The sequence below is a fragment of the Euprymna scolopes genome, chromosome 30, assembly GCF_053919585.1.
Source record: "Euprymna scolopes isolate OS-2025 chromosome 30, ASM5391958v1, whole genome shotgun sequence".
NCBI classification, from domain to species: Eukaryota; Metazoa; Mollusca; class Cephalopoda; order Sepiida; family Sepiolidae; genus Euprymna; species Euprymna scolopes.
Window position 1 is genome coordinate 75,132,399 of NC_136511.1, and position 13,410 is coordinate 75,145,808.

Consider the following 13,410-nt stretch of genomic DNA (forward strand, 5'->3'; position numbering starts at 1 on the left):
CTCTGGATCATAATGATGGACCCAGGTTTCATCCTGTGTAATCAGTCTTTGGAAAAAGTTCGACTGATCATTTTGGCACATCTCCAAATTCATCCTCGAGCACTCGACGCGTTATCGCTTCTGGAATGGTGTGAGCAATCTGGGAATCCATCTAGCAGACACCTTATGCATATGCAAATGGTCATGAATGCTAGTTTCCACAGACCCTGTACTAATCTTGACATCTTGGGCTATTTAGCGAATAGTAATGCGCCGATCTTCCAAAATGGCAGCCTCAACTTGACGGACAGATGCCTCATCAATGGCAGAAAGGGGGCGACCAGGTCTGACAGTGATTTCCACAGACTTCCGGCCATGTTTGAATTCACGATCCCAGCGTTTTACAAGGACATATGATGGGGCATTATAACCATAAGTTTCTTTCATTTCATCGAAAGTTTCCTGTGGTGTACGTTCTTTCAAATACAAAAACAGGCTCCATTTCACACCTGGCTCTGTTCAAACACCTGTAAAACAGAAACCACAATTAGTTCAGAGCTGTAATTTGCCACATAACCCGTAGAGATATAAATCATTGCACATACAACATTTCAGCTAGATCAGACAACTGGAAGTGGGTCAGGGGTATTGCTTATTGAGCGCCCCTCGTACTTTAAAAATGGCGTCATTCAAGAAGTATAGCATAATTTAACAAATACTGACGTCATTTAAAAATATGGCGTCATTTAACAAATATGACGTAATTTAAAAATGTAGCCGTAATTAGAAAATATGGCATCATACAAAATGTGGAGTTATTTAATAAATAAATCAGTCGAATAAAAAGGAGTAAGCCACTTGAACTGTAACGTAACGAAAAACAACCCCTTTAGAAAATGACGCCATTCAACTAGTATGGCGTCATTTTTAAGAACATGGCGCCATTCAACAAATATGTCCTCATTTAACAAATATGGTATTATTTAACAATATGGCGTAATTTAACAAGTATGATATAATTTAAAAAATGGCTTAATTTAACAAATATTGACGTCATTTAAAAATATGGCGTCATTTAACGATATGGAGTCATTTAACAAATATGATCTAATTTTTAAAATGGCAGCATTCAACAAGTATGGCGTCATTTAAAGAAAATATTCAACAAGTATGACGTCATTTTAAAAATATGGCGTCGTTTAACAAATATGACGTCATTTATAAATGTAGCCGTAATTAAAAAATATGGCGTCATACAGAATTTGAGTTATTTAATAAAAAAAAAAAACAGTCGAATAAAAAGGAGTAAGCCATTTGAACTCTATCGTAATGAAAAACACTCACTTTAGAAAATAACTATTTAACATTAAATTAATAACAAAGCGAATTCAACTTCTAAACATTAAAAGGTTTTTCAAAAATACTTATCCATTAAAGCTTTGTATATTTAATTCTCTTCTTTGTTGCAGTATTGGTACACTGTATATTTGTTAGTTAAAGATGTTAATGACAATTCCCCACAGTTGTCCGCAGAAAATGTTTACTCAGCAGAAATAAATGAGGTAAGAAGCCGAACATTTTGCGGTAAACATGTCTTCATCGTACAGTTGTTAACGTCAAAGAAGAAAGTAAATCGTAAGCTAAACGTTTTGGTTTTTGTATTAAAAAAAATATCATGAAATGTGCAACGCTAGAAGATTATATGTATGATCTTTTGATTGAAAGTTCTTACATAGTCCAAGGCAAAAATAGAGCTGAAATATTTTTTTTTTCTACAAGTTCCCAACTGGGAATTAATTGAAGCTCATCACAAAGGGAATTAATCAACAGAAGCATGAGTTTCCTTAAATTCAATCTGAGAGGATAAATTTCACTTTTATTAGAGACGATCATCACGTGTCTTTTCGCATGAACTCATCACTGGAAATTGGAACACGCGTGTAGCAAAAAATGGACTTAAAATTTTGTTTTTATTACATTTTCACCCCAAACAAAGCACATTGATATTGGGGGCTACTTAATTGGCTTTTCGGCCAATATCAAAGAGTAGTATTTGCTCTTCAGGTGCTGCACTTCAATTTCTTGTTCTCTTTAAGTGAAGGAACATTCCTTCACGACTGAGAAAATTTTTTTATTTTTGTATCTTTTCTCCACATTAAAAAACGACCCTGGTGTCTTTCTTTTCGTGGGGGAGGCATTGTAAATAGGTACTATCAGGGACAAAAGCTACAGAGGCACTATGTGGGGAGTTGGGCAGCAATATGTCGGTTCATGTTACACTTGAACTTCTGCATGACAGGGGAATCAAGGACCCGGAAGGGAATTCCAAAGTCTAGCAGTTCTTGGGAAGAAACTATTGGAGTAGAGAGCTCTCTTATATCTAGGGATCCCTACTGTGTAAGGGTGGGATTTAGTCGCTTGTTGGGTTTATCGGAGGTATTTACGTCAAGGGGGTACAAGTGCTTGCAGTTCATCAGAGCATTTACCATTAAAATACTTGTAGAACAGGCAGAGGGACGCAAACATGACAACAATACCCCATACATGGACGAATGGTTACCTTATAGAGGTACAGTATACTTTCGGGCGTTAGTAGATTTCTAGCATGGTAGAGAGAGAGAGAGTCCACCTTCTTCGCAACAGCCTTGACAATGTTCTCAATGTATCTACTCCAGTTTATGTTCCCTGTAAACGTTAGGCCGAGGAGTTTAAAGGAGGTACTTTCGGGTAATGTGTTCCTGGGCATTGCTGTTAATGGTAGAGAAGGTTTTTTGTAATTATTGAAGGAAACAAGCTTAGTCTTGGCAGCATTGAACGTGACCATCCATTTTTGTCCCCATTCCACTACAGATTGGAGGCCATCCTCTAGTGTTTCTGCCATTTCCTTAGATATGTGTTCATATTGCTTTTGGTGTGTATTTGTTGGATTATCTAGATAACTGTTCTTCTGTTTGGATACTATTCGCATAAACGTTTCAGCCGATGTAACCTCCGATCTTCTTCAGGCGCAACTTCTGATCTTTACGTATCCGGGTCGTGTTTGATTTTTTATCGCGTAATAACGGCTTAAATAGTTGTCTTCTGGGTGTTGTTGGCTCAATCAACATGGCAAACCGTGCTCAGAATATACTTTAAAATTACATAAGGCATATACCCGACCATGACCAACGGAACGAAGCAAGCGACGCGCGTAGGTCAATAAAGAACTCAGTTTGAAATATCGCGCCGAGTTCCGAGTTCAACATGAAACATTCTTGATTTTGACATAATGCACCTGAAGAACGTCGGAAGTTATATTGGTTGGATCATCATGAGAATAACATCAAAAATGAGAACAGTAATCGAAATATCCAATTAATACAAATGAAAAATCATCCTCTCAAAAATTAATATATATATATATATATATATATATATATATATATATATATATATATATATATATATATATATATATATATATATATATAATGTTCTCTTTTTTTTATTTCAGTTGACTCCTGTTGGTACGATTTTACCTATAAAAATAACCGCGACAGATAAAGATGCCGGAGTCAACCGTCAACTCACGTACAAGTTTAAAGAACCTGTTGATTCGATGGTCAGTCTACCTTTTTATTCACCAGAATATCCAGTGGCCAATTCGTCTAGCATATTAAGAAAAAATACAAAAAATAAAATATCGATGTTATGTTTTCGAGCAGCTATATTTTTTGTACAGACTAGTGTCCACATAAACCATAACTAGAATTAATCAAAATATTTTTCATGGCTTATTTTGGTTTAATTGTTGGATGTTTGTGTAAAGGATCAAGGTCTCAAAAGATGTAAAATTATACTGTTGGTGCTAACTTCCATTTTAGTTAACGTAAGGACTCGCCACTTAGCCAATGTTATAGCCAACGAAGTCCAACATCCATTGTAGGTGTACGTTTGACTTCTGCTTTGAAAAGTTTGGCCATGGTTTTCAAGATTTTGACAATCTGAACTTCCAACTTTTTAAAATTTGATGTGTGGATTTGATAATTAAAAAAAAAAAAACGTTAAGCAACATGCAACATTTCAACCGGATCAGATAAATAGTTTTTGAGTTATGAACATTTCCATGGCATAATTTCGGGATTATTATATGGTTGGTGCGAAAATAATATCGTTTTTGACGTTCAACATATATAAAAAACGACATTATTCCTGCACCAACCTCATAATACAATAAGGTCCAGATAAGGCTTTAATCTATGCTTGCATTGTCACACGACGATATTTATGTTAACAACTGATGTGTTCAAATTATAAAAGATTCTGGATATAGACTTTGAGTTTATCAAGGAACGACGCTTCAATGTTGAATGTTTGCACAGTGTGGAATTACTAGGGCTAGGACAACAGCATAGTTTTAATTGTTTTGAATCTCGAGTGTGTATTGGTTGATATCTTATATGCTTTTATATAGAGTGATGTGGTTTTCGGTTGATTAACTGCGTCGGATACATACTCAAGCGGCCCTGTCGGTGGAGTATTAGAATACGCTGACTGCTCCCCTGCAGAGGGTAAAAGTCCCTCAATGGGGTTCCTGGATATGACCTTAAACTATATCCAGTGGTGAGGCTCCAGCTTGTGGGCTTTGGGGAGTGTTAAGCCACCCTTTAATTGCCATTGCTCCCAGGTCCACTCTGACCCGGAGTGGTAGTACCTGTTAGGGTCCCAACTATGGGTTAAATAGAAACCGATGTGAAAACAACAAATATATTCTATTAAAAATTTTTTTCTTCAAAATCTTTGGATTCGGCATTAAATAACCCGAAAAGGGTTGATATGCCGTAAAACAAAAACAACCAACCAACATACTCAAGAGTCAAAACAATGAAAAGAATATGCTGTTTCATAGCCCTAGGAATTACATTTTAATTGGTTCAAGGTAGCAGTACCGTACAAGTTCCTATCTATTTGCTTAATAGATTATATCTCTACAAACCAACGTTGGACAAGGTGTTGGCCTCTATCCAAACAATCATATTGAAATCCAAGTTTCATAGTTTTTTTGCTACTTTCGCTCTGTTCTCTCTATTTCCTAAAATTATCAGCTACTAAAACTCACTGAAACATTATGATTATGATGTGACATTTCATCTCGTGCTGGGGTCTTCATTTAGGAGCTTCGATCCGTTTGGAGTAATCCCTTATCTTGACTCTAATCTTATCGGAAAAGTGGTACTATCTTCCAGGGCCAAATTTATATGTAAAACGGCCACCATAGTTTTTACACGATCTGTTTACAAAATATATGTCTTCAGAACACAAAATAATAACAACAAATTAATAACAACAAATTAATAACAACAAAATAATAACAACAAAATAATAACAACAAATTAATAACAACAAAATAATAACAAAATAATAACAACGTTAATATCAACAACATGTTGTTGATATTAACGTTGTTATTATTTTGTTGTTTTTAAGGGAGTTTGGCTTTCGCATAGAGTAAAAACATATCGTGTTCCAGGATCGTCTAACCCGAATGAAGTCATCTTCGTATGTCGCAACCATCATTTAACCTGCACGATTCCGAATTCTAACCCTCGACACTGGGAATAGCAAGGCTCAGCAATTGCATACGAAGTCGGGAACGGTTTGACCAAAATAACACAATGGAATAATGCAAAATGAACGTTTTCAGCCTCACTTCATTAATTTATAGATCAACGTTTGCGGCGTTCTTGCTTGCGACATGCAGGAGAAAAGACGGGCCAGATAGCAACGGATCCTGATAGCGATATCTCATGGATTTTCATCAGATTCCTGTTAGCAGGATCGCTCTGACACTACCACTACTACTTACAAGAGTGAGGAAAAGTTTATGTTCTTGTTCTTAATTTTTACTGGATAATTGGGGGTTGTTTTTTAGTAATAATTAGATTCTTAAATGCTTTAATATCTAACTAGGGATTTATATTAAAAAAACATACTAACTCCTGAGATCTCGCGAGGATGCGTGACTTTGTCAAAGCTCTCGTGAGATCCTAGAAATTTCACTGATTTTTTCCGTCTGTTATTGCCGAAACATTCCAGAATGAAGTTGATCTTTTGTTCAGCTCTCGAACCCGTTCCTACCAGAAAGTGTCAGTGTGTAAGGTATAAATAAACCATCCGTGTGTTCTACAAAGAAACTTTCATTCCAACCTAATATATTTATTTGTACATTTGATCTTGAAACTTTTCCCAGCGTTACTGATGTGTGTTTCTTTTCATTATTATTCCTCTTGTCCTATTAAACCAAAACTTATTTTCCTATCGTTTCAGGTCGCAGAGCATTTAATGATCAATAATGACACCGGAACAATCACCATTAAAAAAATGTTCGATTTCGAAAGTATGAAGACTAACAATAATCTATTCCAAGTTCCGATCATTATTCATGTAGGTTGACTATTTTTTATATAATGTAATATCTACATAGACACCTGCTAATACACACATTGTATATATATATATATATATATATATATATATATATATATATATATATATATATATATATATATATATATATATATACAGGTTGTCCGTAAAGTTACTATACAGTCTTATTGCTTTATTGTATTAACACGTGTATTTTCTGAGATTTTTATAAACATAAAGGTGTTATTCCTTTTTATTTCTTTTGTTACAAATAAATATTTTAATACACTATCTTACTGTACTATTAATATATTACAGGGTGTCTGTATAGTAACTTGTAAGACTGTATAGTAACTTTACGGACACCCCGTATATTAAAATAATATTTTTTGATACCTACAGACACTAGTATTTTATTCATTCCGGAATCATCAGTGCAGAGGGACACTATTACTACCAGTCAGGAGATTTGAACCCGGCCACGAAGCCATCTCTGACAAACAAACCCCACGGCCAATTTCAACCGCGAAAAATTTCGTTGAAATTTTAACATTTATTTTCAAAAGTCGTAACATCCGGCCACAGTGATCTAATGATTATGACATCATGATCTATGCATGCGAGGACTTTCTATTTTTTTAATACCTACAGGCACTAGTGATTTATCTTTTTGGGAATCATCAATGCAGGGTGTCACGATTACCGCCGATCGGGAGATTCGAACCCGGCCAGCGAAGCATCTCTGATATATATATATATATATATATATATATATATATATATATATATATATATATGTGTGTGTGTGTGAGTGTGTGTGTGCGTGTGTGTGTGTGTGTGTGTGCGTGTGCGCGTGTGCGTGTGTGTGTGCGTGTGTGTGTGTGTGTGTGTGCGCGCGCTATTCTCAAAGTCGGACTGAATTAACAATTCTTTTGATATATCAATATTTGATTCAAACAAGCCTGTTTTTATTATTATCCTATTTGAACGAATATACTTTATTTCGTCTCATTTTTTTGTGAGGGGTGATTGAAATTTAAGTTGGGACTAAGGAAATGTACAAGTGAAGATATTTCTTCTCGCTAATTTAAACGCATTGAAGGAAAGTTTTCATGTGCAAGTGTCCTGATTTTTCTTCTTCTTTTTTTACACTTTTTCACCTCAGACAAGGGATATTGGAAAGTTAGGGATTATTATTTGGGATCGTGTCTAGCAGGAGACTGTGTTAAATTAAGCACTGAATATTTGCCTATATTACATTTAAAATTCTGAAGGTTAGTACAGTTATGGGCGTAAGAAATAGGAGGAATTCCAAACATTAGCAGTCTGAGGGGGAAAAAAAACTTAGTGAAGCAGGCTTTCCGGTATATAGAGGCCTCGACAGTTAAGGAGAGCGTTATTGTTGTTTGTCGAGTTAGTCAAGAGTATGCACACTGAATGGAAACAAGGGCCATGATTTTATCAGATATGTTGCATTAAAATGCTTGTAGAACAGGCACATGAATACAACAATGCGATGATGGGACAGAGGTTGGTAATTGGTTGCTAGTGCGAAACCTATTAAATTTGAGGTTTAGGGTGTGGGTCACTATATAAGAATGAGAGACTAGTGCGACAGTCCAAATATGGCAACAATACCCTATGCATGAGCGAGTTGTGGCTGTGTAAAGATCTAGATTACTCTCTGGTGTTAGTAATTTTCTAGCACCGTAGAAGGAGTCCACCTTCTATGCAGCAGTCTTGGCAATGTTCTCAACACGTTTCAATTCATGTCATCTTCATTTAATTAAATTTTCTGACTTCAAGCTTATCTGTATCTGTGTGTAAGGTGAGTCTGTGTACATGTATTCTTTCTTGCCTCCATGTTAATTACAGATACTTACTTTATTATTATCATTTAATCGAATAATATCAAATAATGGATCGGACATTTTAAAACTTTCTATTACTTAAAATAATAGCATTATAAAATTAAAATCCTAACTTTGCACCTCCACGAGGGTCGAGTTAAACATCAGGTTTGATTTTAATATGTGCAAAATCCTGCACCCCAAATATACAAACTCTTTATTGGAGCAAAAATTGAAGTTGCCTCTGTCTAGAAAGATCTCTTACACACTGGCTCAGAATAAGACCAATACAGTGCCGTATTACAAAAAGTGGCACCACACCCTAGTGTTAGCCAAAAGACCACAAAAAAAGAACATAGAAGGATTGTACAGTAAAAAATAAAAATCCTTAAATGATGTAATAGCCAAATACGTCCTGTTGGCACATCTGGGAAGGAGGTGCAAAAAACACTCCCTCTTAAGTTGACATGGCACAAACCCGGCTTTCAAATCTAAAGAGCAATGTCCTTTTTTCCTTACTATTACTTCTGTCTCACAGAAAAAAACATTGTGGATCTACTCTTTCTGTATCATTATTTTCAAAGCAGGTGCTCGACTGAACTCCAATCTTTGCTCTTGTAAAACTTTCTCAACAAACACCCGTCGGGCTAAACCACTGTCAATAATTTACTTTACTGTCTATTTGTACATAAATCAAGCCAAATTCCATGAGCAAAGTTTCTTCATTAAAACTGGCCGTCTGTGGAACACAAACCCGTGGGTCTGCTTCCTTACTAAATATTACATGCCAGTTTTCAAGTCCAATGTTCTTATTGAACCTTCCTCTTAAACAATTAAATCCTACCAACTTGCACCATAAATTATCATCACGGTTTGTCTCACCAGCCATCCATCCATCCATCCACCGCGGCCGTAGCCGAGATTGAACTCACTGCACAAGTTTGTAGTGTAATTCAAAACTTGTCGGTAGCTGAATACTTGATGCTTTGCCAGGGCTATCATGGATATTTTTTATCGTGATACAATCACTAGATGGGGTGCCTGCCACAGCTTAAGAGTGCCCGATCAACCTTCGATAGAAGGATAGACCGCGCCAGTTTCTTAACCTGTTATTTTTACCTTGTGATACATACAGCGCCTTGCCTTCCCAAATGGTTACCCATCTGACACTGGCCAGGCTCAACGTTACTTAACTTCTGTGATCTGTCGAGAACCGGTGTCAACGTGATTGTGCTATATTATTATCTCACCAGCCACATGACACTTATTAGCCTTCATCCTCCAGTGGCCTTCGATCCTTGATAAATGATCGTTGATAAATGATCTATAATATAAATCTCATCTGTCTGTTTAAATGTATGTATGTATGTATGTATGTATGTATGTATGTCTCGCCAAAACTTTCAACAGAGGGGATGGATTTTCACGAGATCGGTATGACTTTAAAGTCAACCCTTCGGACGACAAATATTGAAAAATTGGCCCAAAACATTAATTCCTGAACCCTCAACTGGGTACTTTTCTATAGGGAGGGGTTGCTTTTTTCGCCGATATTTTCGATTCTGTAACCTTAATTTGAAACTACGTCACTTCCGGTGTGATGGTGGGCGCAGCAGCTAATGCGCCAGGTTTTTGTTTTTTCACTTTGTTTTCCTCCTTCGCTGTACGGTTCGAGCCTGCCTACTACCACTTTATTTTTTGTGCTCGCGTCACGGGTCCGAGCCTGCCATTTTTTTTTTTTTTTGCTCAACACACACCTACAAAAACCTGGGCAACGCCAGGCACCCAAGCTAGTCCTTGATAAAATAATTCCTTGATAAGTATAATTAAAAAAAAATAAAAAAACATTAGCAAAATGTGCTTGTTTTTTATACGAATGCACTTACAGCCCTCTACGAAAGGAAGAATGAGAAAATTGAAACAGAAAGATGCATTTTCATGGTGGAGTTATTTCTATGACGCATCGTTTACTGCTGCACGTTCTTTTCTTTGCAAATAGGATAATGGGAAATCAGATCAACTGGTAGCCAGTGTAACGTTGAACCTGACAGTGATCGATGGAGATGACCAGATGCCGGAATTCGACCTACCAGCCTGTCAGCGAGCATTTGGAGGGAAATGTTTCACCCCAACCTACAACGCAGATGTAGAAAATGTCCAACAAGTAAGTACTTTTTATTATTGTCACATAATTAACATGCATTAATACAAGAGCATGCATTAAAATACAATAAAATTCAATATGTGTTTTAATGATGGAAAATACTAATATGAAAACCATGTTGATGAAAATATTATTTTTAGATTTAAAAGACTGCTTTTCAAAAGATACACATTTCAGAGCAAAGAAAATCTCATATAAAACTTAAGTATTTTAGCTCGTTCCCTTTTCCTACGCACTGACATCTTTTTTTGGTCCTCCGACAAAAGGAGGGTGAACCTCTCAGTTCACCCTTGTCCATTCGCCCGTCCGCATTTTTCTCAATAACTCCACCTTGGAATTTTTATAAATTTTGCACAAACATTGAACACGATATGAGTAAAAAGTAACAGAACGGATTTTCCGGAAAAACTCTGGTTGCCCCCCCCCCTCTCCTAGGGGTGCCTTTCGAGTTAAAATGGCTAAAATTAACATTTTTGTGTTTATTAAAATAAAATTGATGCCTTGAATTTTTATACAACTTTCTGAAAAGTTGTAATTAACTGATTTCATTGTGGATGCGTTATCGGCAGCTCCCGTTACTCTCGCTTCTCCTTATTTGTCCCTCAGTCCTCATTTTTTAATGAGTGATTTTTCTGATAAAGGGAGAAGAAAAAGTTGTTTTCTAGGTTGGCAGTATTTTGCACGAACAGTTGGCAAAGATGACGTGAATGTTCTGTTTCTATGTCTATCCTTGTAGCCATGTCACTAGTAAGGGTGCTGGAGGTAAACGTTTTATCTGGGCTGACGTTATCTGCCTGATAGTCAGGGACCCGAACCTTGGATTAACTACTAAGGAGGCTGTCCTATCAGCAGGTGCAAAGTACTGGGGCTGCTGTATTGCCATTTGGTGAATGGATTCTGGACCATGCACTAGCTTCTGGTGGGGCCTCTCGATGCCATATTAGTGAGTAATTGTTACGGCCTTTACCTTATCATTAGCTACAAATAAAACAATAATTCTTCGTTTCTTTTTCTGTCTTAGTTTCCCCTCTCTGTCCTGCTCTTAGTAAATCTGACGACCTAGTCCACAAATTCCAAAATTCCATCATGACAAGTTTCAAGAAAAAATACACGATTAAACCCGGTTCTCCAACTTCCAACGTAGACCCCTACTACCATGTCTCCTTCTCCAACATCAGGGGTCTACGTTCCAACCTTCCAGAGGTTGAAACCCAATTACAGGAGACTAAACCAGACCTTTTATTTTTAAGCGAAACTGGCATTGGACAAGCTATTTCCCTAGAAGAGTTCGCAATTAAAGGATACTCTAACTTAACTTCTAAATCTGACCTCCAAGATCGCCATGGGCATGGAATATGTGCCTATATTAAAGATGGCTTTCCATGTGGTAGGGACATCTCCAGACAATATCCTAACTTACCCTATATGTGCTTCCGGCTTGCATTAGCCCACACTACTGCATTTATATTTACTCTCTATCCCCCCACAACAGCGGAGTTACTATCTTTAAAAGCATATCTGAGAAAATTGACCAAGTCCTATCTGATTATCCTTCAGCTAACATTCACGTATGTGGAAACTTCAATGTTCACAACGTCGAATGGTTGACCCACTCAAACAAGACCAATGATGAGGGGAGGTTCTGTCATGATTCCTCCATTGCTTATGACCTCACTAAGATTGTTCACGAACCCACCCGTGTGCCCGACAATGACGGCCAGTATGCGAGTCTACTAGACCTTTTTCTCACAACTTGCCCTGAACTATGTTCAGTTTCTGTTCTGTCTCCTCTTGGATCTTCCGACCACTCTGTTGTATCAATTAAGATAAAAATGAAATGTAATAAGTCCTCAGACGTACCTCTCCATCGTACAGTATATGGATATACTAAGGCTGACTGGAATAGCTTCCGTATATTTATATCGGATCTACCTCTGCATTCCATGTTTAAAAAGGATGTGTCCTCTAGAGTATCAGACCTGACGGAATGGTTAATTGTAGGTATAGACCGTTTCATACACTCAAAAAAGTTCCAGCAAAAACCTAATAGCCAGCCATGGTTCTCTCCAGAAAGTGTTGCTGCCATTGCGCACAGAAATCACTATTTCCACATCTTCCAACGTACTAGATGTATGGAAACTAAAGCCGCTTTAAGGACTGCCAGCAACCATTTTAAGAAAGTAATAAAGAACGCAAGAGAGTTGTATGCTCAATCCGTCAAGTCCAAAGGAGTTGAGCATCGGCTTGGTTCCCACCAGTTTTGGCAAATAGCAAACAGAATCCTGAACGGAAGCATGTGCTCTATCCCAACTATCATCAATGGACCTGAGGTAATCTCGTCAGCATCAGACAAAGCCAAACTTTTTGCCAAGAATTTTGGAGCTAATTCTACCCTTTGCGACCAAGGCCGCCAACCCCCAATATTTCCTCCTGTATCAGAAAACACGCTATGTGATATACATATATCTGTACGTGATGTTGCCAAGCTAATCAAAAACCTTGATTTCAGTAAAGCAACTGGCCCTGACGGTATTCCAATTATAGTACTCAAAAAACTACAACCAGAACTAGCGCCCATACTTACAAAACTGTTTAAACGTTGTCTTAAGGAGAATAGCTTCCCATCACCCTGGTAAATCTCATCAGTATGCCCTGTATTTAAGAACTCAAGTGATCGCTCATCCCCCTCTCAGTACAGGCCAATAAGTCTCCTGTGCGTCATGAGTAAGTTGCTGGAATCTGTGTTAAATACAGAAGTAATCAACCATCTCAACAAAAATAACCTTCTTAGTGACACACAATATGGTTTCCGTTCTGCTAGATCTACAGCAGATGTGCTTACAGTTATATCTTATAGGATTAGCAAATCTCTCGACGGAAGCAACCTTTCTAGAGCAATTGCTCTTGACATATCTAAGGCCTTTGATAGGGTATGGCATAAAGGTTTACTTCACAAGATCTCCAGCTAAGGTATAGCTGGAAATGTCTTCTCAATTATTAAATCATTTCTTT

At 37.1% G+C, this 13,410-nt stretch overlaps 1 protein-coding gene across 2 annotated transcripts in view; it reads left to right on the forward strand.

Moving 5' to 3' along the window:
- LOC145254842 (uncharacterized) overlaps nucleotides 1-13,410 on the forward strand; it is an 88,672-nt gene that overhangs the window by 35,135 nt on the left and 40,127 nt on the right. For both annotated transcript variants that reach the window (XM_080113680.1, XM_080113679.1), the window contains exons 6-9: nucleotides 1,449-1,541; nucleotides 3,473-3,580; nucleotides 6,286-6,402; nucleotides 10,234-10,398. In XM_080113680.1, the coding sequence (XP_079969806.1) occupies nucleotides 1,449-1,541; nucleotides 3,473-3,580; nucleotides 6,286-6,402; nucleotides 10,234-10,398 (483 nt within the window). The remainder of the gene's footprint in view (nucleotides 1-1,448; nucleotides 1,542-3,472; nucleotides 3,581-6,285; nucleotides 6,403-10,233; nucleotides 10,399-13,410) is intronic.